Source organism: Lissotriton vulgaris, chromosome 11 (assembly GCF_964263255.1).
Source record: "Lissotriton vulgaris chromosome 11, aLisVul1.2, whole genome shotgun sequence".
In the NCBI taxonomy this organism is placed as follows: domain Eukaryota; kingdom Metazoa; phylum Chordata; class Amphibia; order Caudata; family Salamandridae; genus Lissotriton; species Lissotriton vulgaris.
Window position 1 is genome coordinate 846,289,578 of NC_141699.1, and position 26,497 is coordinate 846,316,074.

The 26,497-nt window shown below is 45.6% G+C and overlaps 1 protein-coding gene across 1 annotated transcript in view; it reads left to right on the forward strand.

The window, feature by feature from the left end:
• The window catches only part of PPP1R7 (protein phosphatase 1 regulatory subunit 7), a 1,034,080-nt gene that overhangs the window by 532,177 nt on the left and 475,406 nt on the right, over positions 1–26,497 (forward strand). Inside the window, exon 5 of the mRNA XM_086943981.1 lies at positions 19,249–19,379. Coding sequence (XP_086800107.1) covers positions 19,249–19,379 — 131 coding nt within the window. The remainder of the gene's footprint in view (positions 1–19,248; positions 19,380–26,497) is intronic.

A 26,497-nucleotide genomic window follows, 5' to 3' on the forward strand; every position in this document is an offset into this window, starting at 1 on the left:
AGAATCGCACATTATAAGTGTCGGGAATTCGCGTTCTGCATTTTCGAGCGCCATTTTTAAAGATCTGATTTCAGTTCTTTGAACCGAACAGTTTCTTACAGATTCAGTTTTTGTTACTTTCGGTCTGAATTTACCGCACAGCCAACGACCTTTAATGATCGCACATGCTGCATCGTAGGATTTTCTCTCTACGTTGAAATGCTGTACAAAGCTATCTGTATATATTATACAGGCGTACAGTGGGAGAGGCAGAATTTCGATTGGCAGAGGATATTCTTCTTCATATTCTAAATCATTCAGTTCTTCAAATTGTGGGGCGAAATAGTATTTCACATCTTCCGCTCCTAGAGAATCTATGCACTGTATCCATTTCGGATCCAGTGACACTGTAGGCAGGTTTACTGGGCTGAATAGCGCCTCGAAGGCGGATTCCGCTGTAAGGATATTAATCCGTTTGCCGTGTGCTAGTTCTCGTTCATTTGCTAATGCGATTTGCACTGCGTTCACAGTTCTTTCTGTGTGACTGAATGTTTTTTCTGCTTGTGTGTACAAGTGAGATTTAATTGAAATAGGTACCTTTTCTCCCTCATTAGAGGTCAGGTACGTAAATCCGCATCTTCCTGGGATGACTCGGATTACAAGATCGATCGTGTTGTCACGTGTATCTAATTTAGTTTTTGCTAACATGTCTGTTTGCAGTGATCTCAAAATTTCTGTGTGTTTTTGAGTTCAATTGATTTGTTTTAAATCAGGTTATATTTGTTCGTAGAGAGGTTTAACCCTCTCTGCGTAATTTAGGATGTAAGTTCTTCCGAAATTCAGAAAACCTAGTATGGATTGTAAATTCTTCAGCGTTTTTGGAGCTTGGAGTACAGCGCACTTCTCTAAGAAGTTGTCCGCTAGGCTTTTCCCTTCACTTGATAATTCGTACCCTAAAAATAGTACTGTCAGATGGGCAATTCGGGACTTTTTAAAGTTGAATTTGTAACCCTCTGCTGCGAACCCAAGTATAATGGTGTTCACTCTTTTCAAGTGAGTATCCAAGTCGTCGTCTGTGAGATAAATGTCATCTACGTAAGACAATGCTTCATCATCATAGATTTGTAGTAACTCTGTTACCCTAGCTGAGAATAGTCCTGGGCTGTTCTTGAACCCCTGTGGGAGTCGACAGAATTTTTCTGTGACCCAAATGCAGAGAAAGCGGTCAAATATCTGCTTTCCGGTGCAATGTTTTGACAAAAGAAACCATTAGAAATGTCTAATGTCGTTTTATATTTTTTCCTAACTATATTATTCATTAGGGCTGCACTATGCGAGTTTTGTACTGCAAAAGTTTTGCAACATGTATTAAGGTGTCTGTAGTCCAAAACTAGACGATATGAATTGTCTGGCTTGGAGACAGGAAGCAAAGGATTGTTCATTTGAGAGGTGCATGTTTCAATCACCCCCTGGTACTCAAGTTGATCTAAGATCTCCCTGACTTGTTTTTTAGCTTCTTGCTTTATGGGATACTGCTGTTGGGCAGTTGGTTCACTTTTCAATTGGATTTTGTGAGGAGGTGAATCCTCATCCCATCCTACATGATTTTTATATAATGCAGGTGCCTGGGCCACTGCCCATTTCCTTGCATATGTATATTTTTTGTGAATCGGAATGTGATTCGAGAAGGCAGGCATAATCACTTCTTCGCCACGAGGGCACTCCCTGACAAACTCTGGGGGCCAATCTTTTTCAGCTGACAGAATATCATAGCCTTTTGAGAGCTTATCCCAAAATAGACCCTTAATTTTCCTAGTCTTATCACCCTCTATACGCAATGTTATTTCGTATATTTTATGGGGCTCGCTAAGTCTGGCGTCGGCAGTTTCAACCTGAATGTATTCATTTGTGTCCACTGTCTCCAGATGACTCATCAAGATCTTGCGCGCTATACTGATTTCTGCTGCACTGTCCAACATTGTCAATGCCCACTCCCCGTTTTTCAACTGTGTCCTCAGTATTCTCGGCATGGTTGATTACTCTAATACTGGCTACCTTCTTTTTCTGAAATTGAGATTTCTTATTTTGAGCAGGTTCCTTGTCTTTGGACTTGGTGTGCTCTCCTGGCTTAGACCGTCCTCTTCTTTCCGAATTCTGTGGAAGAGATCGAGAGGGACGTGTATCAATACTTTGATATCTATCAGGTTTTTTCAGATTATCCCTATTTCTAAGGTTATATGTTTTCTCAGAGGGCTCCCTCTGGGGAGACTGGCGTTCTCGAGTCGGAGTTCTTTCCCTCAGTCGAGGAGACCTTCCTCTGGACTAGAAAACTTTTTCCTTGGGAGTGGATTGTTTATTTCCATCCCAGCTCTTTTTAGGAGTATTTGAATTATTTTTGAAAAATAATTTTTCAGGATTTTCGAGCAGTTGGGGCTTAACTGGTTTTCCACCCAAGCTGTCTCTACCTAATTCTTCATAGCATTTCTCTATGATTTTTGCTAGCTCCACAGGATCTTTTATATCTGTTTCCTTCAACTTCTGGCGAATCGCCACAGATGCTGCTTCTCCTCTTATATTGGCTAATAATATAGCCGAGACCTGCTTGAAGTCTTTCAGTAATTTTATACCTAGATTTAAAGCGGGCTCTGGACCGAATTCATTTTGAATCTGTTTTAGCACTTCTGGTATTACCGCCATAGACGGAACACCGTGTGTTTTTGTGTAAATGGAAGCAAAGACTGTACCCCAAGTGTCACAGTCCTCCACATGTGGTGCGATTCCCATAGGAAGGCAGATGGTCAAGATTCTGTGTTTCTCAATAGGGGTAGTATCAGGAAATACTGCCTCTATTTGAGTGATTTTCTGGGCTAACCAGAAAGGAATTTGTTCCCGTTTTACGGGTGTTTTACCAAGACATGACTGTATGTTCTGTGGTGTAATTTTATTTGTGTTCCCTTGATGAGGGGTCAGCTGTGGTACATTAACAGCTGGCTGGACTGTTGCAGTCCGCATTACATATTGGACTAATTGCCTATGTATTTTTATTAATGTGTTTAGCTGTACTAACAGCTCTTCTCTAGACATTTTTGCAATGTCAGGATGTGGTGTGTAGCTGGCTAGAACCGGCCACGTGGCTCCTGGTCTACCTAGTGGACCGAGCCTAGTTATGTGATCATTGTGTTTTAGGGCGCCATTAAACCAGAGCAGGTGCTCTTGAAATTTAAGTGGGATTTCAATCTCCTCGAAAGGAGCGTACTCTCCCGGAGGTTCCTCTATTTTGTAATAGTAAAACTCTTTTGTTCTAGCGTTTACCGCTGGAAAGTTTATCCATGAATAGAATACCTCTGTCTGCCGATACTCGTGAGCCTCTATCACGAAAATTACTGTACCACCTTGTGGTGTCAGTCCATTTTCTATAAGTTTTAAAGTTATATATCTTCTTAAGTGGACCGGGATGATAATAGCATCCGGGTCTGTGTATTCGGGACCTTGCTGAGTCGCATCTGCTGCGGCCCCAAAGGTTCCGTTTTCTGGCATTGTAAAAATGCGAGGTTTGCAGAGTAGGTCTCCAAGGAGACAAAGATTAGGTGCACAATATTTTGGAACACTGTATCCTTCAACGTTGAATAAACCAGAGCTTTACATAGGAATCTCTTCCTACTAAGGTCGGGCGGATTTTAACCTTTCACCCACTCCAGACGTCTATTGGAGTATTTACGGGAGAAAGGGGTGTGAAATATGCACAACTGAGTTACTCTACAAGTCTTGCGTTAGTTTATCGCCTTACCGAACGTTTGGGCGCCATGTAGTGTAGTTCCTAGTTTCCCACTAGGCCCTGCGCATTGGAATAACATAAACAGTAGTATCGACGTGGACCTGCGGATATTCCAGGCCTCCACTGACTATGCTAAACTTAATTGGGTTGTGTTACCAACTAGCTTAGAGGTCACTGGAAACTTTCTTCTCTGCATAGGAAGTGATCAGCTTCCTTGGCACAGACAAGAAGGGATTCAGTTTTCCAACAACCGTGCAACATGACAACTTTGCTCCTCAGATCAAGAGTCAATCTCTAGGGTCGTGTGAAACAATAGACATGTATTTCACTCAGTCAGTCTAGTGCAGTTTACTTTCACGAGATGTAGAGAATAGAGAGACGGGCGTGTATCAATAAAGGTTAACATTTATTGAACAGTCTTTCTTCTCGTACAAGAGAAATGTATTGCCACAATTGCAATAATTGTTATTATAAAAAGTACGTACAGTAAGATAAGTATTGCGAAATAGAACTGTAAAAGCATTGATATGGTTTCTTAGCCATACAATGGTTTAAAAGTAATAAAACATATATACAGTCATATATACATTAGGCTAACATACTCAACTGGTGCTTCTAACTAAGCCTACCCCAGTGTGCCTGACCTAAGCCTAACACGTGAAAGGGGAGTAAGTAAGTAGCTTTAAGTTAAGTTGGTTTTGCCAAGGTTAGTTTCAAGAATTCTCGTCTAAGGGTTTAGTCAACACCATACCTCTGAATAGAATGATGGAGGATTGGTATCTCCTTCAGGGGTCTCTCTCGATATCCCAGTCACCCGCGAGGGTAAACCGGAAACGCCGTGGCTGGATTTCTCTGCACGAGAAAGGCAGCGGGTCTCTTCAGCGCGTCGAGGAAGGAGGGGGGACAGCGTCCGCGGGCAGCTGGAATCTGCTGGATGTCTTCACAGAGGGACGTCTGTTCAGCTCCTTAAGCGTACTGCACCATAGGTCGCGCTTTAGCGGCGATAATGGTATCAGCAGCTTCACCACCACAGGATAGCAGGCTGCAGCGACAGAGTGCTAGATTTACCAACACGGGGTCATGCAGGCAGCTGGCTTCAGTAGCTCGTACAACAGGCATTGCTTAAGGCAACGTTGGTAATATTTATACCTGACAGGTGCCGGGTTCGACGCAAGTTTGCTGGACATAAGACGTCAATTAAAGATGTCACTAGGAAGTGATAGTTATCAGTTGCTCATTAGAGTTCTATTACTAATCAAAACATAGCAAGCGGGGATTTCCAGGTTTGCTGAGTTTTTATCTTGTTGAAGAACTCGGAGTGTTATCTAGGAATATCAGATAGTGACTACTGCTCTGTCATTGCACTAATTGGTCGCAGAGGAAGTGGCAGAGAGAACTATGCTGGAATGTGGCTCTGTTCGTGTGAGGCCAGAGATGACTTTTCAGAAAATCGCACTTGAACGGTTATGCCAATATAGGGAATAAATGGATTTATAGCCGAATAGGGGCATAAGGTCACAGTATCGATCAGGAACCTAGATAAACACGCAACAAGCTGATCCGCGCCGCCAAGAAAACTGCTTTCAAGGACCGGCTGGACAACAACGCACACAACTGCAAGGAACTCTTCAACATCGTGAAAGAGCTATCCAACCCCAGCGCAGGAAACAACGACATCACCCCATCGCAAGACCTTTGCAACTCCCTCGCTTCATACTTCCACAACAAGATCGCGGACATACACAACAGCTTCAACAACCAACCAACGCACACCAAGACCGAACAACCACCCCCCACCACCACCCTCCACGCCTGGACCCCGATCAGCACCGAAGACACCATCCGCACGATGAACTCCATCCACTCCGGATCACCGACTGACCCCTGCCCTCACCACGTCTTCAACAAGGCTGACGCTGTCATCGCACCCCACCTGCGAGACATCATCAACACATCCTTCGACACCGCCACCTTCCCTGAGAGCTGGAAGCACGCCGAACTCAGCGCTCTTCTCAAGAAACCCACAGCGGACCCCACCGAACTCAAGAATTACCGCCCCATCTCGCTCCTCCCGTTTCCAGCCAAAGTCATCGAAGACCGTCAACAAGCAGATGGCCGCCTTCCTCGAGACGAATGGATCCCTCGACCCCTTACAGTCCGGCTTCCGAGCCAATCACAGCACCGAGACCGCCCTCATCGCCGCCACCGATGACATCCGAGCCCTGATGGACAACGGAGAAACAGCGGCCCTCATCCTCCTCGACCTCTCCGCGGCATTCAACACTGTCTGCCACCGCACCCTAGTACAGCGCCTCAGCAACGTCGGAATCCAGGACAAGGCGCTGGAATGGATCATCTCCTTCCTCGACGGAAGAACACAGAGTCCGCCTACCACCGTACAAGTCAGAGGCCACCGAAGTCATCTGCGGCGTCCCTCAAGGATCCTCTCTGAGCCCCACCCTCTTCAACGTCTACATGAGCCCCCTCGCGGCCATCGCACGCCAGCACAACCTCAACATAATCTCCTACGCCGACGACACCCAGCTGATCCTCTCCCTGACCAACGACCCCGCCGCCGCCAGAGCCAACCTGCACAAAGGGATGAAAGAGGTAGCCGAGTGGATGACGACCAGCCGCCTGAAACTGAACTCGGACAAGACGGAGGTCCTCATCCTGGGCTCCTCACCCTCCGCCTGGGACGACTCCTGGTGGCCCCCCGCCCTGGGCACCGCACCCAAACCGACAGACCATGCACGCAACCTGGGCTTCATCCTGGACTCCTCCCTCTCCATGACCAGGCAAGTCAACAACGTCTCCTCGGCGTGCTTCAACATCCTACGCATGCTACGGAAGATCTTCTGGTGGATCCCCACCGAGACCAGGAAGACCGTCACCCAGGCCCTCGTCACCAGCCGACTGGACTACGGCAACGCCCTCTACGCCGGTACCACCGCCAAGCTCCAGAAGAGACTCCAGCGGATCCAGAACGCCTCAGCCAGACTCATCCTCGACATCCCACGAACCAGCCACATCTCCGGACATCTGAGAGACCTTCACTGGCTCCCCGTCAACAAAAGAATCACCTTCCGCCTCCTCACCCACGCACACAAAGCCCTACACGACCAAGGCCCGAGCTACCTCAACAGCCGAGTCAACTTCTACGCTCCCAAGCGCCACCTCCGATCAGCCAACCACGCCCTCGCCACCGTCCCCCGCATCCGAAGAGCGACTACAGGAGGAAGGTCCTTCTCCTACCTGGCCGCCAAGACCTGGAACTCCCTCCCGACCGACCTGCGCCTGACCCAAGACCACCTCTCCTTCAGGAAGAAGCTGAAGACCTGGCTGTTCGAGCAGTAGCGGCACCCCCCCACCCCCAGCGCCTTGAGACCCTACGGGTATGTAGCGCGCTCTATAAATGTCATTGATTGATTGATTGATACATATACTGTATACTTAAACAAAGTAGGTATGCTACATAGACATCTTAAAAATTAGGCCTTCATATAAGAAATAGCTACTACAGACAAAAACAAAAAACACAAGATTTGCATAGACAAATGAGGCCTAATGCACATTAAGTGAAATACTGCTCAATAGACAGCAAAAAAACAACAGGAAAAACAGAGGGGCTTTGTAATCCACACACTTTCATTATTTCTATTGTCCCCAACATTAAGGGTCACATGTAAAATACTAGTTTGAGTCACATCAATTGTACTTAAGGTAAATTAGGGAGCAAGGCAAAGGAAAACCCACGAGGCTAATGAGACAGGACATAGGTCCCGTTTTTGTACCGCCTTAGATTTGAGTAACCCACAAGAATGGGAAAAGGAGGAGACTGGAGCTGAGATGACAAAGGGAATAAAGGTTACAAAGGTTACAATAAATAAAGGTACCTTGTAAATAGGAAGAGAGTGCTTCCAAGTAAATCGTCAAAGGAAAAATTCCAAACGGCTCCTTTCACCAAATATTAACTCCTAAGAGATGAGGACATGAACTAGAAGTTCTAAGACGATTCTGTAGGAGTTCAAAACAAAGAAAAGAAAAGCAGGAAGACTAATTTAGTGAAACTGTTAATAATGCCTGAGGGCGTAAGAACCTTTTAAGAACAATGTTGTACATTATGAAAAACAGAGGGGGAGGAGTGCGACGAGAAACTTACAATCTGCGTCTGGTTTTGAAGGGTACTGAGAGTGATACGGAGGTCCTAGAGTAGTGTATAAACTCTGAGAGTCTTGCCACAAAGTGGAAATGAGTTTGTAAAAAACACAAGGCAATCTGTAAGAATACAAATATAAAAACCTATGAAATACAAACAATAGACAGAAAAGGTGTAACTCCTAATCTGGAGTGAAACAGCTAATTTCTCTAAATGACATAGTAACCAGGATCTCGGAGCGAAGCACATGTTGACATTATTAAGTCACAACAGCATATGATCATTATATGGTAAGACAATGAGTCTGCAGTGAAATCTATGCAGATCTTAAAGTGGATGATTGTTTTACTCCCCTGATAAATCAGTCCTTCAAGTATTCTAGGTTCAAGAGGTGTATTGTTACCTGTGTTGACTTATAATGTCCTCTAGGTGTCCAAATCGTTGCAAGTATCTGGGCAGATGTGTAGGAATAGGTAGCCTGTCAGGTCTGGAAAGATGGAAACATAGGCTGGGTCAGGCGATTATACCTCATATTCTCAACAGCAAGCGTTTTAAGACGTCATTAATGATAGACGCAGGCTGAAGTTTGAAGAGGTTAAAAATCAAAAATGGGGCAAATAGCGGCAAAACCTCCCCTCTAACCAGGTAAACTAGTGGCTCATGGAGGATCCTAAGGTTAAATAACCATACCCAAAATACTCGATCCAACAGTTCATGTGCGAATCGCAGGTGTGACCCCCCAATACAGATAATCCACGAATGGTGTTGCGGGCCCCAGGTGGTCTAATCCCCCCGTGCGAGAACCAAACAAAAACAAAGTGGACCGCCCGGAAGTTAAAGCAGGCACCACTATGTTATCTGTCCAATGTCCAGAAAAAGGAACCAAAGACTACCCAACCCACTTTCCGATCATAATAAATTGTCCTGTGGCAAGGATTCTCCAGGAGGCCCCGTCTTGACCGCAATCCGTAATCCGTGAGCCTAGACATGATGGCAGGACGCCGCTGTATTTATAGTGATCGTGATTGAAGGTAATTGCCAACACATGTAATTGACACGCGAATGCGAAAAGGCGAAACCCGCCGCTTACGTCATAGTCCGCTGTAAGTTCGGCGGCCATCTTATAGTGTGTTTATCTACATAGGATCCAATGGGACTCCATTCCTAATTATATCCATTGATTGTATTTTATGTGTCCCCATATGTATACGAAGGGAAAAACAAAAAGAGAAACACAACCCGAGGTTGTGAGCGGCATAAAGTATTAAGTAAAAAGAAAGATTATTTTCTTAGAAACACAGGAAATGAAAAATGACACCTCTCCTGGGCCTATACGAGAAGCCTGTGCTCAAAAAGAGATCTGTTCCCAAATCTGCTTAGGACCCCTTTCTACAGTATTAGGGGTGTCTTTAAAAGATTCACATGCTTGAATATTCCCCGTCGTCGAAGTGGGAGTCCCACGGTAAATAAAATAGCAATAATGCTAAATATATATATAAATATATATGTACACATAATATATATAACAATAAAGAAAGGGAAACATAATAGAAACCTCAAAAAACGATTCCTACATAGGAATGCATGGAAAAGAGAAAAACTAATGGCAACACATCAGTGTCATTATGTTAGTCCAAATTACAGCCAATCAGGCGCCAGCACCCTCTAGAACCTTCTCCTCAGAAGCTCAAGCCCTCAGATTTTCTACCGCACATCGTGTGAAGGGAGTCTCCCTGAGCTCGGCTCAGTTTTCAGAACTTTATCTTCTAGTTTTCCAGAAATTACTACAATGTCAAGTAAGAAGTCTTTATTTAGACCATGTTCTTCTTGTGGGAAGCTTTGCCTTTTTGAAAAGGACCCCCACCAGAAGTGTATTTATTGTTTATATCCGGATCATGAGGCTGGCAGCTGCAAGTTTTGTAGAACCTTTTCTACCAAAACTCTTAAGGACAGGGAAGGCTGTCTTCTTTGGCTGCAGCGTCTTAAGGACAATGACTCTTTAGTGTCCGACGCAGAGAGTTTACAATCTGGTTTTTCCTCAACAGCCTCTAAGAGGGGTAGTGTCCAGGAGGTTCCTTCTCCTTTCCTCAAGAAGCCAAAATTAGCCCTGTCTGTGGCTCCTGTGGTATCTACTGCCATTCCTACCACCTCTACGCCCACGAGACCTGGCTCTCAGGCGTCTTTGGCTACCTCTCGAGGTGTCTTCACACCTCTTTCAGTCCCGCCGTCGACGAGAGCGTCTACGAGCGCTCCGTCGACGAAAGCGGCTTTGCCTGCATCTTCGACGACTACACTGACTACCACTTCGGCTTTCTCATCATCGACGAGTTTCGTTGCCGTCTAAACCTGTCCCGTCGACGATTCTCATCTCGTCGACGAAGAAGAGAGCATCCTCGTCGACGAAAGACCCGAAGTCATCGTCGACGAAAGCCTCATCGACGAAGACACCGTCGACCAAGATCACGTCGATCAAGATCTCGTCGACGAAGACAGGCCCGTCGACGAGGGCTCCATCGACGGAGTCAGTTCCAGCATCGACGGCGATCCCGTCGATGACGACACGCCCGTCGATGACGACGGACCCATCGACGGCTGCTTCAACAATGGATCGCTCGTCAGCGGTGACGCCGTCGACGACCTAGTCGACGACCACTCCGTCGACGCAGGTTTCTTCAAAATTACCGGTCACAACAGCTAACTCAGCCTCGTCGTCGGTAACGGCTCCGTCGACGACGGCACCGATTTCATTTGCATCTGTACCGTTAGTGCCCTTGAAGACCTGTAAATCTTTACATTCTCGCACTACAGTACCCTGCCAACAGATCTCAGAACCAGACCTTCAACCACCTTCTCCGATGTTTGCAACTACATCAGACTCGGAACATGAAGAGGACACGTTTGGGGCAGCACATAGTCCCTCTGATTTAATAATTAAATGTCAGGACACAGACTCTGATGATGGCGGTGAGCCAGAATTTCAACAGGAGGAACAGTTCGTTCAAACCCCTGTGGCCACCATTCCTTTGACCTTAATTTCTAATCTCCAGCATATGCTGGATGATTACAACCGCCGTTTCCCGGCTAGTCCGCAAACTACACCTGCACAATCTCCCGCTCCTGTGGTGCTACCTCCACCTTCATTGCCGCCTGTCGTACCAACTACAACTTTGTCTCGAATTCATAGATCTATTAGCATCCATACCACTGTATATTCGCAGGATGTGGATGATGAAGCGAACGCAGAACGGGAGGATGGTGAAGTTCCGGACGAGACAGAAGATGAAGCAGGTGATCAGGATATGGCCGACTGGGACGATTATAGAACGCAAACACCTTCTCCTCAAACTGGTACTTCAAGTGACTCGCCACCAGTTGATATTGCCAGTTTCCATCTTTTAATGGATAAAGCGACTCAGCGTTTCAAACTTCCACGGTCACAACACGAGGAAGATTGCTTTCTCTATGACTTTAAAGATAAACCTTATAAGCAGGTACACACTATTCCTATTATTGAGTTCGTGTGGAAAGAGGGCATTAACCTAATGAAAGCTCCAAATTCCTTACCTGCTCAGATTCCACGCCTTGAGAAGTACAAGGCCCCCACTGGTTCTCCAGCTTGCCTGACTTCTCATCCCAAACTGGATTCTGTTGTGACTCAGGCCGCACAGCGTAGAGCTCGGAATCCAGCGTCCCAAATCACATCCCCTCCGGATAGAGTGGGTCGACGCTTAGATGCTATTGGCCGCAAGTTCTCAACGATGGCCTCAACTTCTGTCCGAGCAGCCAATGCTTTAGCCATCTTGGGACGCTATGACCGGCAGATGTGGTCAGATGTTGCAGATTTCATGGCACTCATACCTGATGCATCCAATACTGATGCACAACAGATTCTCACCGATGGTCAAAGGGCAGCGGAAGAAATCGACTGTGCAGTTAATATCGCTAACACAGGTTTCCGCCTCCTGGCAAGTGCAGCTGCACTCCGAAGACAGGGTTGGCTAAAGTCCACCTCCTTCCGACAGGAAGTCCAAAGCAAAATATTGGATATGCCTTATGATGGGGAATCACTGTTCGGATCCCATATCGATGATGCCCACGAGTCCATCAAAAAGGACACCGATACGGCGAAGTCCTTGGGCACGCTCCAATTTCGGAAACAGTCCTTTCGAGGTGCGCGCGGACGTGGCACTTCTTCCAACTTCCGAGGAGGGCAACAATACCGCTCCTACACTCAGGGCGGCCAACGTTACACGTCCAACCAGCAGTCTCATCAGCAACCCTCCAGACCTTACAGAGGAAAGTCGTCCTATCGTGGCACCACTCAGAAACGCCAATGACATGTGCCATTCTCAAAGTGTTGGAGGGCGAATCTCTCTGTTTTATTCCCAGTGGTCCTCGATCACCTCGGACCGCTGGGTATTGGACATTGTAAACTCCAGGGTGTGACCCCGTTTGACAGAGATTCCTCCTTGCACTCCACCTCGTGGCCCACCTCCTCCACATCTCGAGGAGCTCTTCCAACAGGTCCGTCTTCTTGTGTTGAAGGGTGCAGTCGAAGTGGTCCCTATACATCAAAGAGGGAGAGGTTTTTACTCTCGATTCTTCCTCATACTCAAGAAGAACGGAGATTGGCGACCCATTCTGGATTTGAGGGCTCTCAACCAGTTCCTGAAGTCACAATCATTCCGTATGCTGACACTACTGGAAGTTCTGCGTCTTCTATCCAGCGACGATTTTATGATCACCATAGATCTTCAAGACGCATACTTTCATGTTCCAATAATCAAACGACATCGCCAGTACCTGCATTTCAAAGTGGGGCCAATAAATAATCAGTTCAAGGTGCTACCCTTCGGACTGCGTTCAGCTCCTTGTGGGTTCACGAAGGTACTGGCCCCGGTGGTGGCTCACTTGCGTCTACAAGGAGTTCAGATCTTTCCCTATTTAGACGATTGCCTTCTCAAGTCTCAATGCCACCATCAACTGGATCGGGACACGCACCTTTGCCAGCAAGTGTTTCGGTCTCTAGGGTTGACCATCAACAAAGAAAAGTCACAGTTTGCACATCTGCGGATCAGATTTTCCTGGGAGCAATCCTAGACACGCAGCTCTCAAAGGCGTTCGTCTCGGACGAACGACGTCTAAAGATTCTTCGTCTGGTCTCCCTTATTCGAAGAAAACAGTCAGTTTCTGTTCGGACGTTAAAATCATTTGTGGGAATGGCTTCATCTTGTATCTCACTGATCCCAAATTGCAGGTTGCGCGCCCGTCCCATTCAGGAAGAACTGGACTTACAGTGGCGTCAGGTCTCCGGATCCTTCAACGACCTTGTTGCTGTCACAGCTCGCATGAAACCGATCCTACTTTGGTGGACGCAGCCCGTAAATCTGGGAATGGGTGTGTCCTTCCTCGCTCCAGACCTTACGTTGACGACGGACGACTCCTTAGAGGGGTGGGGCGCTCATCTTCAGGGCCTATCCATCAAGGGCAAGTGGTCGCGGACGCAACGCACATGGCATATCAACAGGCTAGAATTAATGGCGATTTTTCTGGCGCTCAAGTCCTTCCTCCCAGTTGTTCACGGGGAGTCAGTGCTAATCCAAACGGACAATACCACCAGTATGCACTACGTGAACAAGCAGGGGGGGACCAGGTCTCCGCTTCTGTCCCGCCTCGCCCAGTCAATCTGGGAATGGGCTCTTCGCCATCACATCACCTTGACAGCTGTCCACCTTCCAGGCGTGTCCAACCTCCTGGCCGACTCTCTAATCAGGTCCACTTCCTCGACACACGAATGGGAGCTGCACCAACCGACTCTGGATCGTGTGTTCTGCAAATGGGGTCACCCGGATCTGGATCTCTTTGCGACGCCGGAGAACCGGAAATGCCCGTCTTATGCAAGTTGGCATCCCCACCCAAAGTCCCGTGGGAATGCCCTTTTGATCAACTGGAGAGGTCTATTCGCTTACGCTTTTCCGCCGCTCCCATTGATGCCGTGGGTACTATGGAAGATGCGGAGGCAGCCCTGCCACATCCTACTGATTGCTCCTCGTTGGCCCAGACAAGCATGGTTTTCGGAGCTACTCCTAATGTCCCTGTGCGAGCCTATTCCTCTACGTCCTCGTCCGGACCTTCTATACCATGGACAAGGGCTTAGTGTGTCATCCAGATCCCTCAACGCTACAATTGTGGGCTTTGAACCTGAGCACCTTGAGTTGGCTGGTTTAAACATATCCCAGGAGTGCAGAGACATCCTAGCTCATGCTAGAGCTCCGTCTACCATCAAGACTTACAAACTTAAATGGAAGCGATTCTGTCATTGGTGCGCTACGGCCAATATCCATCCCATCCATTCCACTCCTGAGCAGCTCCTTCCATTCTTTTTGAGCCTCGCTCAGTCAGGTCTCTCTCATGCTACACTGAGAGTTTTCTTAGCGGCTATATCCCGTTTCCGACATGATGGCTCTTCATCCCTCTGTTCATCACGGATTATACGTCAATTCTTCAAAGGGCTTTTCCGCAAGTTTTCAACTGTGCGTCGCCCTACTCCAGCTTGGCACCTCAATGTTGTACTATCTCAACTTATGAAATCACCTTTTGAGCCTATCCACAGGGCGGATATCAAGTTCATCACTTGGAAGGTTGCACTTCTGCTGGCTTTGACCTCCTCTCGTCGCGTGAGCTACCTTCATGCTTTTACCGTCAAGCCGCTTTATCTACAGTTCAAACCTGACGGGGTGGCACTTCGGACCGACCCCTCTTTCATGCCTAAAGTACCTACGGATTTTCATTTGAATGAGCCTGTATTTCTCAAGACTTTCTTTCCGGATCCAAAATCTCAGGCGGAGCAGCGCTTACATTCTCTGGACATCAAACGATGTCTTAAGTTTTACATTGCCAGAACTTGCCCTTTCCGCAAGTCCGACCAACTTTTCATTGCCTACGGACGCCTGCGCAAGGGACATCCAATTTCTAAACCGACTATTGCCCTGTAGCTTTCCTCAGCCATTGCTTTCTGCCACCTACAAGCGGGCAGACCATTGCAATCAACAGTGAGGGCTCATTCTACGAGGGCGATGTCTTCATCCATCGCCTTGTTTGCTGGTGTGCCACTTCATCAGATCTGCCGTGCAGCGACATGGTCCAGCAGGCACACCTTCACCAGACATTACTGTTTGGATGCCATCAATGAAGCGGATACCGCAGTGGGACAGGCAGTGCTTCGCCATCTTTTTCAATAAGGTGAGCCTCTGTTCCCCCTCCTTTATGTCTTACTGCGATTGCTATGATGTGTTACATGACTGTATTATTTCTAGTACTGTCTTGGCTTTTTCCATATATGTGCCTAGCAATCTCAGTTCTCGGAGGTTACTGCTTTCTATTCTATTCAAGCATGTGAATCTATGAAAGACACCCCTAATACTGGAGAAGAACAATTGTTACTTACCTGTAAACAGATGGTTCTCCAGTATTGGTGTCTTTCATAGATTCGCATGCGACCCACCCTCCTCCCCTCAGAGGCTCTCTTCTCCTCATGCACTCTTAGTTACTTGTGCTACGAAAATCTAAGGGCTTGAGCTTCTGAGGAGAAGGTTCTAGAGGGTGCTGGCGCCTGATTGGCTGTAATTTGGACTAACATAATGACACTGATGTGTTGCAATTAGTTTTTCTCTTTACCATGCATTCCTATGTAGGAATCGTTTTTTTGAGGTTTCTATTATGTTTCCCTTTCTTTGTTATATATATATTATGTGTACATATATATTTATATATATATTTAGCATTATATTCCACTTCGACGACGGGGAATATTCAAGCATGTGAATCTATGAAAGACACCAATACTGGAGAACCACCTGTTTACAGGTAAGTAACAATTGTTCATCCTTGGTCTTTGGTGTCAAGAGTCTCAGACGGGCGAATATAGCGCATGCTCCTCGGGAGGAACGGCGCACCGTACGTAAAGCGCGTGTAATCTGTGAGAGAATGTAGCGCATGCTCCACGGGAGGAACGGCGCACCATATGCAGTGCGCGTGTAGTCTGTAAGAGAAAAAGGCCCCTACCCCTAGTATATATTGTCAACGGGGCTACAGAAGGAATACCGCACGAAATACAGCGCGCATGAATAAGTGCAGGGTTGTCTATTTCCCCGTCTCATGGGTTGGCATCATGGTTAGGTAGATTAACAGAGAGCCTATAAAGAAGTGAAGGGGAGAAATAGAGGATAAGAAGAGAGATGTGAGCATACAGAGTAAAACATTATATTGCATCCTTAAACCGTCATGGTATGTACAATCAGTCTCATTACGCACGCAAAACAGAATATCCTAATATTACATATTAGGACCAAAGAAACCAAAGTAATCATTTTGGTTGTTGCAATGGACATGTCTTGACACATTCAATAGTTCACATTGGCATCTAAACAGCATTATACTAGACTACAAACAGAACAGACATTGTAATTTATAATTTGTACGCTTGTCAAATGAGCATATGTACTATTATGTCGCATCCTTAAACCTTCATGGTATGTGCAATCAGTCTCACAACGCACGTAAGACAGAATATTCTAATATTACATATTAGGACCAAGGAAACCAAAGTTATCATTTTGGCTGTTACAATGGACATGTCTTGGCAAATTCAATGGTTCACATTGGCATTTAAACAGCATTTTACTCGACTACAAAAAGAACAGACATTGTAATTTGTACGCTTATAAAATGAACATATGTACTATTAGTGATCGATATTAAATTAGATTTATGCCTGTTTATTTATATGTTCCTAATAAAGGCTGTAGCGAGTTTGCCTGCTTATTACTGTGTTCCTGGAAATATCTATAGCAAGGAGAGGTAGGAGAGTCAAGGGTCAACAACTCGAGGAAGAAATGCAGTTCATCCTCTGTATCATGACCGAGTTCAATGCAGCTTAATCTGCATATCCAGCCTGCCTCTCTCTGTCTCAAGGCCAGTTCCCTGTTGCCTCCTCTCGGATGAACTGGCTCATGGTCGATACCAATAAACCTTGTGTGGATTGCGTTTGCCAAGGCTTGTTAGGTCCAATCCGGATACCGACACCGCAGTCAACTATATCCTTCGTGGGACAGCTCGAATCCAGCTCCTGGTCGTCGTCGTCGCGTCCTGGACCTCGTGGCTGAAGAGACAAACTTCACCTTTTCACCTGAAATCACCCAACATTGGCTGGCAGTTTCCCATCGCCATCCTGATCACTGGCTAGTGACCTAGACTCTGTCCCTTCTGCTTTCAGGTTCTTTAGCTGTTCGATCCACACTTGGATCCACCCGGACACTTTTCCTCTGGTCGCCTGCAGCTCTTCTTCGCAGCTCTCCATAGGAATCGACGACGAAACCAGACACCAAAAGGCACCTATGCACCCGGCTTCCCTGGGTGAGGTAACACGAGTACTCCGGTGCTCTCGTGGGTCTTGACTCTCGAAGTGTTCTAGTCTAAGAGGGTTCCATCGTAGTCCATCCGGAAGTATCTTTAAATTGTAAATTTGTAACTTGTTTGTTTCCTATAGAAAGTCAATGGTAACCCGCTGCTGTGTTTAGACACTGCACGTGTCTCCCGTGGGCCTCCTACATCCTAACCTTTGGTTGTTCCTAGAAGCCCCAGCAATGCCCTAGGACTGCTTTCTATCCCAGACGTGGTTCTTATACCACTATTTTAGTATATGGTTTGTGAGGCCTCTAGGGCGTAAGGTATAATGTGCAACTTATTGTATACTAATTAGGTTCCTTGTATTGTACTTTTACCTCTGACTTCATAAAGAGTGCAGAGGGGTTGTGTTTAGAATAAATACATATATATTTGATATATACCTTGTGTGGTGTGTTTTCATTTGGTACTCGAGTTTATAATTGGTAAAACAACTTGCTTAATTCGCTCTCTGAAGTCTTAGCTTGAAGGCTGCTCTCATAGCTACCACTTGGATATTTTTGTATAATGTTGACTTTACAACCATCATCAATAAGTGTCGTTTGGACTGGTGCAAGGTGCCCACTAGAATAGTGGACAGCATATACCAGGCCAACTTCTCTCCCCCCGCCGCCTCCCCCCCCCCCCCCCCCCCCCCCCCCCCGGGTCAAGGAAGACAGTCAACCACACACATTTATTTGCAAAGTTTTATATAGCGCTGGCTAGACCCGGAGGTATCAGAGTGCTTTACATGAGGATCAGTGAGTTACAGGTTACATAATTACTAAAGTATAGACATAGGAGAAAACAACATGAGAATACACAATAAATTAGTTATTAGCGTGTGCATACGTCTTCAGAGGAGTGAAAGATAGATGGGAAAGGAAATTGGGGTAAAGAATGCAGGTGGAAGACTCAACGGGGAGACAATGAAAACAATGTCTGATGTCCGGCTGGGTAGGTGACGGCCGAGGGGTGAACCAGAGCCAAACTCCTCTAAAGCTGCATAGGACCGCTCCACTGGGTTTCGGCCAAGGTTGCTACAGAAACACCCTCTACGCCGGCATCAACAAGTCCCTACTCCGCAAGCTCCAGACAATACAGAACACCCCCGCCAGACTTGTCCTTGGAATCCTGGACACAAACACATCAGCCAACACCTATGCAAGCTCCACTGGCTCCCCGTCGAGAAGAGTCACCTTCAAGATACTCATTAGGTCTACAAATGCCTACACAACACTGGACCCCAATACCTTAATAGAATCACCCTCCACGTACCCAAAAGAAACCTTCGCTCCACCAAATTCCGCCTTGCAGAAATCCCGCGCATCCGCAGGGCTAGAGCAGGGGGAAGATCCTGCTCCTGCATCACAGCCAAGACCTGGAACGACCTCCCCACCGACATCAGACGTGCCCTCTCCCTGGACACCTTCAGGAAGGCTCTGAGAACCTTGCTCTTCTACTGAAACAGAACCGCTGACCCCCCAGCCCCCCTCCCAAGGCGCCTTGAGAACCTTACGGGTAAGTAGTTCACTTATTATCCCCCTGATTGATTGATTCCCGTGACTTTTTGACATTGCAACATGGGAAATTTTAATTTATGGCTCTGTGTCTTACTACTCTATAGGGTCATTTTTACTGCTACTCGAATAATTCGTTTTTTACTTTTCTTGCTTTTTCAGGCTTCTGTATAGATGCTGTCAACATAACTGACTGTGAGCAGTCAGTTCAATATATCTGTTTAGTCATCCTTATGGAATGAATGAAGTATATCTAGTCTTCTGCTTCTCTCTTCTCATGTTAGGTTTTACTTCTAATATAAGAGAAGGTTCTTTTTTTTCACCCTGACCTTACACTTTAACTCTTCCAGTTTTCTATTCTTTTACCCTAGGTATTGTGCCTTCGTCAAAACTTAATCAAGCATGTGGAGAATTTGCAACATCTGGTCACCCTCCAAGATCTGGACCTGTATGATAATCAAATCCAGAAAATTGAAAACTTGGATACCCTGACAAATCTTGAGTGAGTAAAAGACAGGTGATAGATATATTGGGTGTATAAGAGGTGGCTCTCAAAAACATTTGCAGTAGAGATTTCTGGAGAAAATGGTGTGAATGAGCTTGATTCCTGGAGAAACATCAAATGCATTAGGTTTTACCCTGTCCAACTCCCTCCCCAAAACCTGGGGATTGGCAAAGCTTTTGTCTTGAGTTTTAAGGATGTTAGTTAAGTACGTACACTGATATACCTGTTGCATATGTTCACTTGTACTGGTTACTCTCTTCTCTTTGCCAGTCTGAATTTTAATATATTCAAAATGGTTTACATTTGTTCTTTGGCAACATCATACTGTTGCTGCCAACAGAATGCCAGGGATTACTACCATTGTGCGCCAGTAATCATGTTGCCCATGATGAGCAGCTTTATACCAAGTCCAGCCTGTTTCCTGGAATTACCAGCATTGTACAAAGGCCATTATGTTGCAAGGCATTACTTGTAGCATACTAGTAATAGTAGTAATAGTACATGTATTGCACAGTTAATTAAAACTCACAATTTACAATACATAAAAATTGGTTATCAAACATTTAAAATTATTTGCGTAGTGCGTATTGTCAGTTAGTCAGTTAATGTACTTCGTTTAGATTGAGAGCTCAAAGAGATGCTCAGGGCAATGTCTGGCTATTGCACATTTACATCTTTTTGTGCTTCATTAATTCTTTTTGCCACTGCGTCCAGGTATTTTGTAATTCTGCAGTTTAGTTGGATCTCTTGCAGATTGTAACACAGTTTGACTGCCTGTCGGCAGGATCTAATCCCCTTCTGATTCCATATTGCACGTAATAGTGTTCTCCTTAGGTCCGTTAAACTGGGACAAACACATATTGTGTGGACTAGATCTTCAGGACCTATTTTGCAGAGTCGACAAATTTGGCCGTCCTGAGTCCTCTTCCATGGAGCCAGATGAGGGAGAATTGGAAGAATGTCTAACCGCAGCTTTAGGAATTTTTCCTTAATCTTCTGTTTAAATCCTTGATCTAAATACACTTGAGGCTTTAGAGTTTTATAGTCATTTAAGACTATCCATCCGTGTGCCCTTTTTGCCAGAGTTTCTTCGTCTTCCAGCAGGGATGTTATTTTAGTTACTTTTGTTACCCGCTTTTTAAAGTGTTTGTGGTCTACTGGGCTGTTCCAAAGGCCAGTCAGCTCGAGATTTTGTAGAGATTCCGTCAGATACTCTCTAGCGTGTGATCGTTCGCGTCTTTGCAGTTCAGTTCAGAGGTTGGAATTTAGGGTGCCTGGCTCTGGGTTTCTGATCTTGTGCCAGCATTTTATGAAGCTGCCCCTTCTTTCCACTTTTTGCTTTTATACCCCGAACTCCAGACGGATTTGTGCTGGTGAGACATAACTGGGAAGCTGGAAGATTGACCTATAGGTTCTGGCGATTACTTTGTCTATTGTCAGAGCGTCTTTTCCAAAAGTTGGATCACTCCCATATGTTAGTGTCGGCTGGAAACGAGCTCTCAGTACCTGCAGAAAAGGGTTGAGCGTGTGGTCAGGCAGAAACTTCTTCAAGGGTTTCATCGCGAGGAATGTCATGGTTCCTTTTCGGTGTAGCGACTCTAATTGAGGTTTAAACGACCCTCCGCTATCCAGTAGGACACCCAGGTATTTGTAGCACGTCACTTGCTCCAATTTGTGACCATCCAGGAGCCAATTGTTCTTCCTGGCCTTCTTGTATTTCACAGCCATGATTCTTGTTTTTTTCAAATTGAGGGTTAAGCCGTTACGATGCGAGAATGAGCTAGTAGTTTTCAAAAGATGTTGGAGGCCTGTTGGAGTGCGGCTTATTAGGACAAGATCGTCGGCATAGAGGAGATTGGTCAGCGTAATGTCCCCTAGTCGAGGGGCGTGCGATTTGGTACTGTCCAGTTCCCCTGGTAGATCTGCCAGGTAAAGGTTGAACAGGGTCGGGGCTAGGACGCACCCTTGTTTCAGGCCTTTGGAGGTGTTAATTTGCCTTGAAAGGTGCGTCCCGTCTCCCAGCTTGATCTTGAGCCACGTGTTGGTGTGGAGTAGGATGAGTTGCCTCAAGAGGGGGTGGGGTATCCCCCATTTTTCAAGCTTTTGCCATAATTTGCCCCGGTCCACATGGTTAAAGGCTGCACTGTAGTCTATGAAGCACAGGAGCAGCAAGTTTTTTCCTAATTTTGCCGCATCTGTAAGTAGGGATAGAGCCATGATATTTGTGGAAGTACCCTGTCCTCTGCAGAATTCTGTTTGGGTCGGTGGAATTATATGCATTTTCTCTGCCCATGAAGTCAGTTCTTCTAATAGTATGCCAGCATAATATTTGTCCTCTATATCTAGTAGGGCTATCAGCCGATAATTGGCAGGATTGCTCCTGTCTCCTTGCTTATAGATGGGGCTTACGATAGATCCTTTTCAGGATTCTGGGCATGTCTCTAATTCCAGTGTGCTTGAAAAGAGTGGCACTAAGATATTGCTCCAGAATTCGATGTCATGCTTGAATATTGACGGTGGTATCCCGTTTGGGCCCGGGGCTCCTTCCGTTTTCCCCTTCTTTATTTGAGTTTTTATCCGCTTAATGGTTATTTTGATGTCGTTTTCAGTGTTGCATGTTGATGTGCTGTTCTTCTTTTCTCCCCCTGCTTTCTGTTGGTCATGTTGTACTCTGATGTTTTCTCCTGCATTTCTGGGCCCTTTTTCTACCTTCCTTGTTTCACTGATCTCCGTAATAAGCTCGTTTCCTTGTGTTGTCGAACCTGTGGAGTTGTCTTCGTTGGGTTGATTAAAGTGATTGTGCAGGTAATCTGCCCAAACTGGCTCTGATATATATGAGCTTATCCCGTGGTGCCCTGGCCGTGCAGGCTATGAATCCTTTTCCAAAAGTTGGCGCTGTTTTTTTGTTTTGAATCGTGTTTTATTTTTTTTACCCAAAGTTAATCATTCGTCTGCCTTGTGTTTTCCCAGGTTGCCTTTTTCAGACTTGTATTTAAACCACGTAGGATGTAATGTAGGGGCTCTTTTGTAGGCTGTATGCCCAATTGCTTCAAAGTTTGCTTGATGTCCCTTTTGAGTCTTTTTATCTCCGGTGTGCTTGTCTTTCTCGATGTAGCCTTCGAGGGTTTGCCTTTAGACGCTATTGGTTTAGTTGCATATTTGGTCCCAAGGGCCTTCGTAAACCCTTCCCAGACCTCTATTTGGTTTCCGGCGGAGGTCCCTTAATGCATTAGCTCCTTCGCGTCAATAGACAGCGCCTCGATATTGTCTTGTTTGACTCTAATACGTTGAAGTCTGTTGTATGTTCAGAGCCTGCGGTTGCCCTGACTTCCTTGGGGGTCCCACTAAAAGGCTTTAAGACTATTTCTTGTGGCAGATGGTCGCTTTGGTCACACAACAAGTATACTCACATATCTTACAACTAAGGTGGGGGAACTATCATCGCAGATTGCTGAGTCTGAGCGTGAATTGGGCCTTGCCTCTAGTCCTGGGATTGCTGAGTCCTCGAACTCCTCCATAAGCTGTATACCATTGGAGCCTCGGGTCATTATTGAGGCTTGTAGACCTTCTCTGTCACTTCCAGCCACAGTTCTTCCATGCCCAGCTTTACCCGAAACCGTGATACCTAACTTCCCTATGAACCCCGGGGATGCTGGAAGGTCTGCTTTAACCATGGCTGGTTCCACCCAGCAAACCCTTCTGACAGAGGAAGGCATTATGGCCTTATTGGAAAAATTGTTCACAGATAGACTTGAGACTGCTTTAATCCAGATTGCCTCGGATATTAATGAAACTCTGAAGGACTGTGTTAAGAACCTTATGGCAAAATGTGATCGTATCAATGATGTTCTTAATACACGGGCCTCTGCATTCTCTATGCCTTTGGCTCCATGCCCTCCAGTTGTGCAGGTTACTGCCCCTACAGTTTGTGACCCACCCTTAACTAGACCACTCAATATCCCTCTTTTACCTATTGTCAAACCTGTGCCACCAAAGGGGAAAGTAGATAATGGGATATATATCCCCACGACAGAGGTTGGCCACAGTACAGGTTGCCCCACAAGGCCTAGAGGCCAGGGGGTGGTTTCGGAAAAAAGGGTACCTCCGATAAATTTACCTCCGGATGCAACACCCTTTGTTGCAATCTTGGTTAACGTGCCTAAACTTGAAGACGGGGCGGTAGAGCACCACGAGTCCCTGCTTAGGCACGTTAAAAAATGGTGTAATGCAAACTGCACGGGTGAAAGTAATATCGCTGACAATATTGTAATGAGTAGACGGGTAAACTGGGTGGGTAGAAGCAAGAAAGAGGTTTCTGGAGACTGTGTTATTGTAAATTTTAAATCTAAGAATGTCGCGAGTCGACTTTTCTGGGATGACTCCCCTCTAGATCCTTTAGGTAAAGGGGTTCGGGCGATGCCTCTTGGTTTCTTTTATCCCCGACCTTATGGGCCAGTTGTAAATGAGAACATCAAGGCACAGTCTATTGATAATACTTGGGCAGAGGACAATCTTATCTCACCCATGCCTACTAATGTATGGTTGACTAAGCCAATCAAAGGCAATGGTGTAATAAATGCTGTGCGGAATACACCTTCCAATGATCTACCATTGTCAAATATGTTTTCGGCATTAGCTGATAGAATAGACATTGAATGACTAGAACCTGTACCTGAACAGGATAACCTGACTTGCAAACTCCCAAGCAATACTGATGTGGCCCTACCTGTTGTCAGAAGTGAGACTGTTATTAACGACCCATTACAGTTAGGGGAAGGGCACATACGGCTAGTATCATGGAACATCGCGGGCCTACGGGCAAAGCAGGATGACCCTATTTGGTTACAATCTATGAAGAACCATGATATTGTCGCATTACAAGAAACTTGGATGAAAGATAAAAGTTTCTGGGTAGAAGGATACACTTCTTTTTTTGTTGATGCCCTGAGTTCCACGTCGGGTAGGGACAGAGGGGGTTTGCTATTCCTTGTTTCAGTTAAAATTGCAGGTAATGTTAGAGTAATCCCTAGTTCTTCTTACTATTTTCAGCTGGTGGAAATTCGTCTGGCTGATAAGAATAAGATTGTGTTAATAAATTGTTACAACTCCATGCAGGGGGGACCCCCAAATTTTGTTTTAGATGGTCTATCGGACTTTTTAACTAAATACATGTCAAAACAAACCACTTTAGTTCAGTGTATAATGATGGGTGATTTTAATGTTCATTTGTGTGAGTCCCATTGCCAGATTATTGACGAAAATGGCCCTGATTACACCTCACCGCCACACTTTGAACATAGCTCTAAGGGAGTGGCGATGGAAAACTTGCTTTCATCAAATGACCTATATGAACCAGGGTTCTCAGATACAACAAACCGTGTGGTCACGTACAACGCAAGGGGCAGTGAATCAATTATTGATTATTTTTTTATGTCCCCAGGGCTCCTGCGTTATGTTTTGTTTTATAATGCATTTGTTAGTGGATTTAGTGACCACAACCCTGTGTTATTGGTCCTGGATGCTCTTTCTGGTTTGTGTAAAGGAGTAGTAAGGGCTACCTCTATAAGGGATGTTAGGAGTAAAGACCAGGGCAGACGCCTTAAATGGTGTAAAGTCTGTCCAGAGGATTTCCATGGTCTTATTGTGCAAGATATGGGAGTCGAAATTGGGAAATGTAGGAATAGAGAGACGAGGGGAGGGGAAGTTGTGAGTGCCTTTGAAGCTATCTGTGCCAGAGTGGAAAAAGAGCTCAGAGTCAAACCAGGGAGGGGTTCTGCCCCAGTGTGTAGATGGTTTGACCACTCTTGCTCACAGGCACACTCAGCCCTGCTGAAAGGTCTTAAACAATTGCCTAGAGATAGGACTTTGGTAGCAGATCTAAGAAGACAATATGCTCTGGCAGTCAAACTTCGAAAAAAAGCCATCAAAGATGAAGCCTGGGACTCTTTGATGGACCCCGTAACCCTTAAACATAGCTCCAAATTTTGGGCTATTATTAATAATCCTTTGTTCTCTCATACAAACAATTTGGATCTTGAAATTAACATATCTGAGGCTGATTGGATTAACCATTTTTCTAATATATATGGCTCCAACGAAATTGCCGAGGTGTTTAAAATACCTTACTCCCCATTTTCTCCCATTAATTTAGAGTTTACAAAATCAGAAGTTGAGCTGGCAATTGTAGGCTCAGCTGCTAATAAAGCCCCTGGCCCGGATGGGGTGCCCCCGGACCTATACAAATTCAACTCGGAGATGTGGGCTGAGATTTTAGCTAATGTTTTTAATTGTGTGTATGAGGGGGGTTTGCCAAAAACATGGTCATGTGCCATTATAGTACCTATTTTTAAAAAGGGCCTAAGAAGCGACCCAAAGTGTTTTCGACCAATCTCGCTATTGGACTCTTCTATGAAGATTTTGGGCAAAGTCCTGCTTGCTAGAATTAACACCTGGTCCACAGATAATAATATTCTGGTAGATGCCCAATATGGGTTCCGCGCTGGGAGAGGGACTGAGGACCAATGTTTAAATCTTCATTTGTTAATTTCGAAATATACAATTGTTAAAAAAGGGTCAATTTTTGTTGCTTTTATGGACCTGTCCACAGCTTTTGATTTGGTGAATAGAGCTCGGCTGTGGACCATGTTGTTAAAGCTGGGTCTTGATCCCCCCCTTTGTACATTTTTTGGCTGAATTACACAAAGATCTAAAAGCTTCAATCAGAATGGACCAAGAAGGTAATCGTACCGCTTGGTTCAAATCCAGCAGGGGCGTGCGGCAAGGCTGCATTCTTGCTCCCATGCTCTTCACCTTGTATATAAATTCACTTGAGGAAACTCTTTTAACTGCTACCTTGGATACTCCGCGTGCAGGGGAAACTAGTATTCCAGTTCTCCTGTACGCGGACGATGCCGCTTTAATAGCTCGGACTCCCATAGGTCTACAAAAACTTTTAAATGCTTTTAACGATTTTATGTTATCATTAGACCTAGTAATAAACAACTCCAAATCACACGTCATGGCGTTTGGGGCTGGTAAAAACAACTCCAGAAAGTTTTTTTGTAACGGTGACGTGATCACTAATGTTAAAATTTTTACATATCTGGGTGTAATTT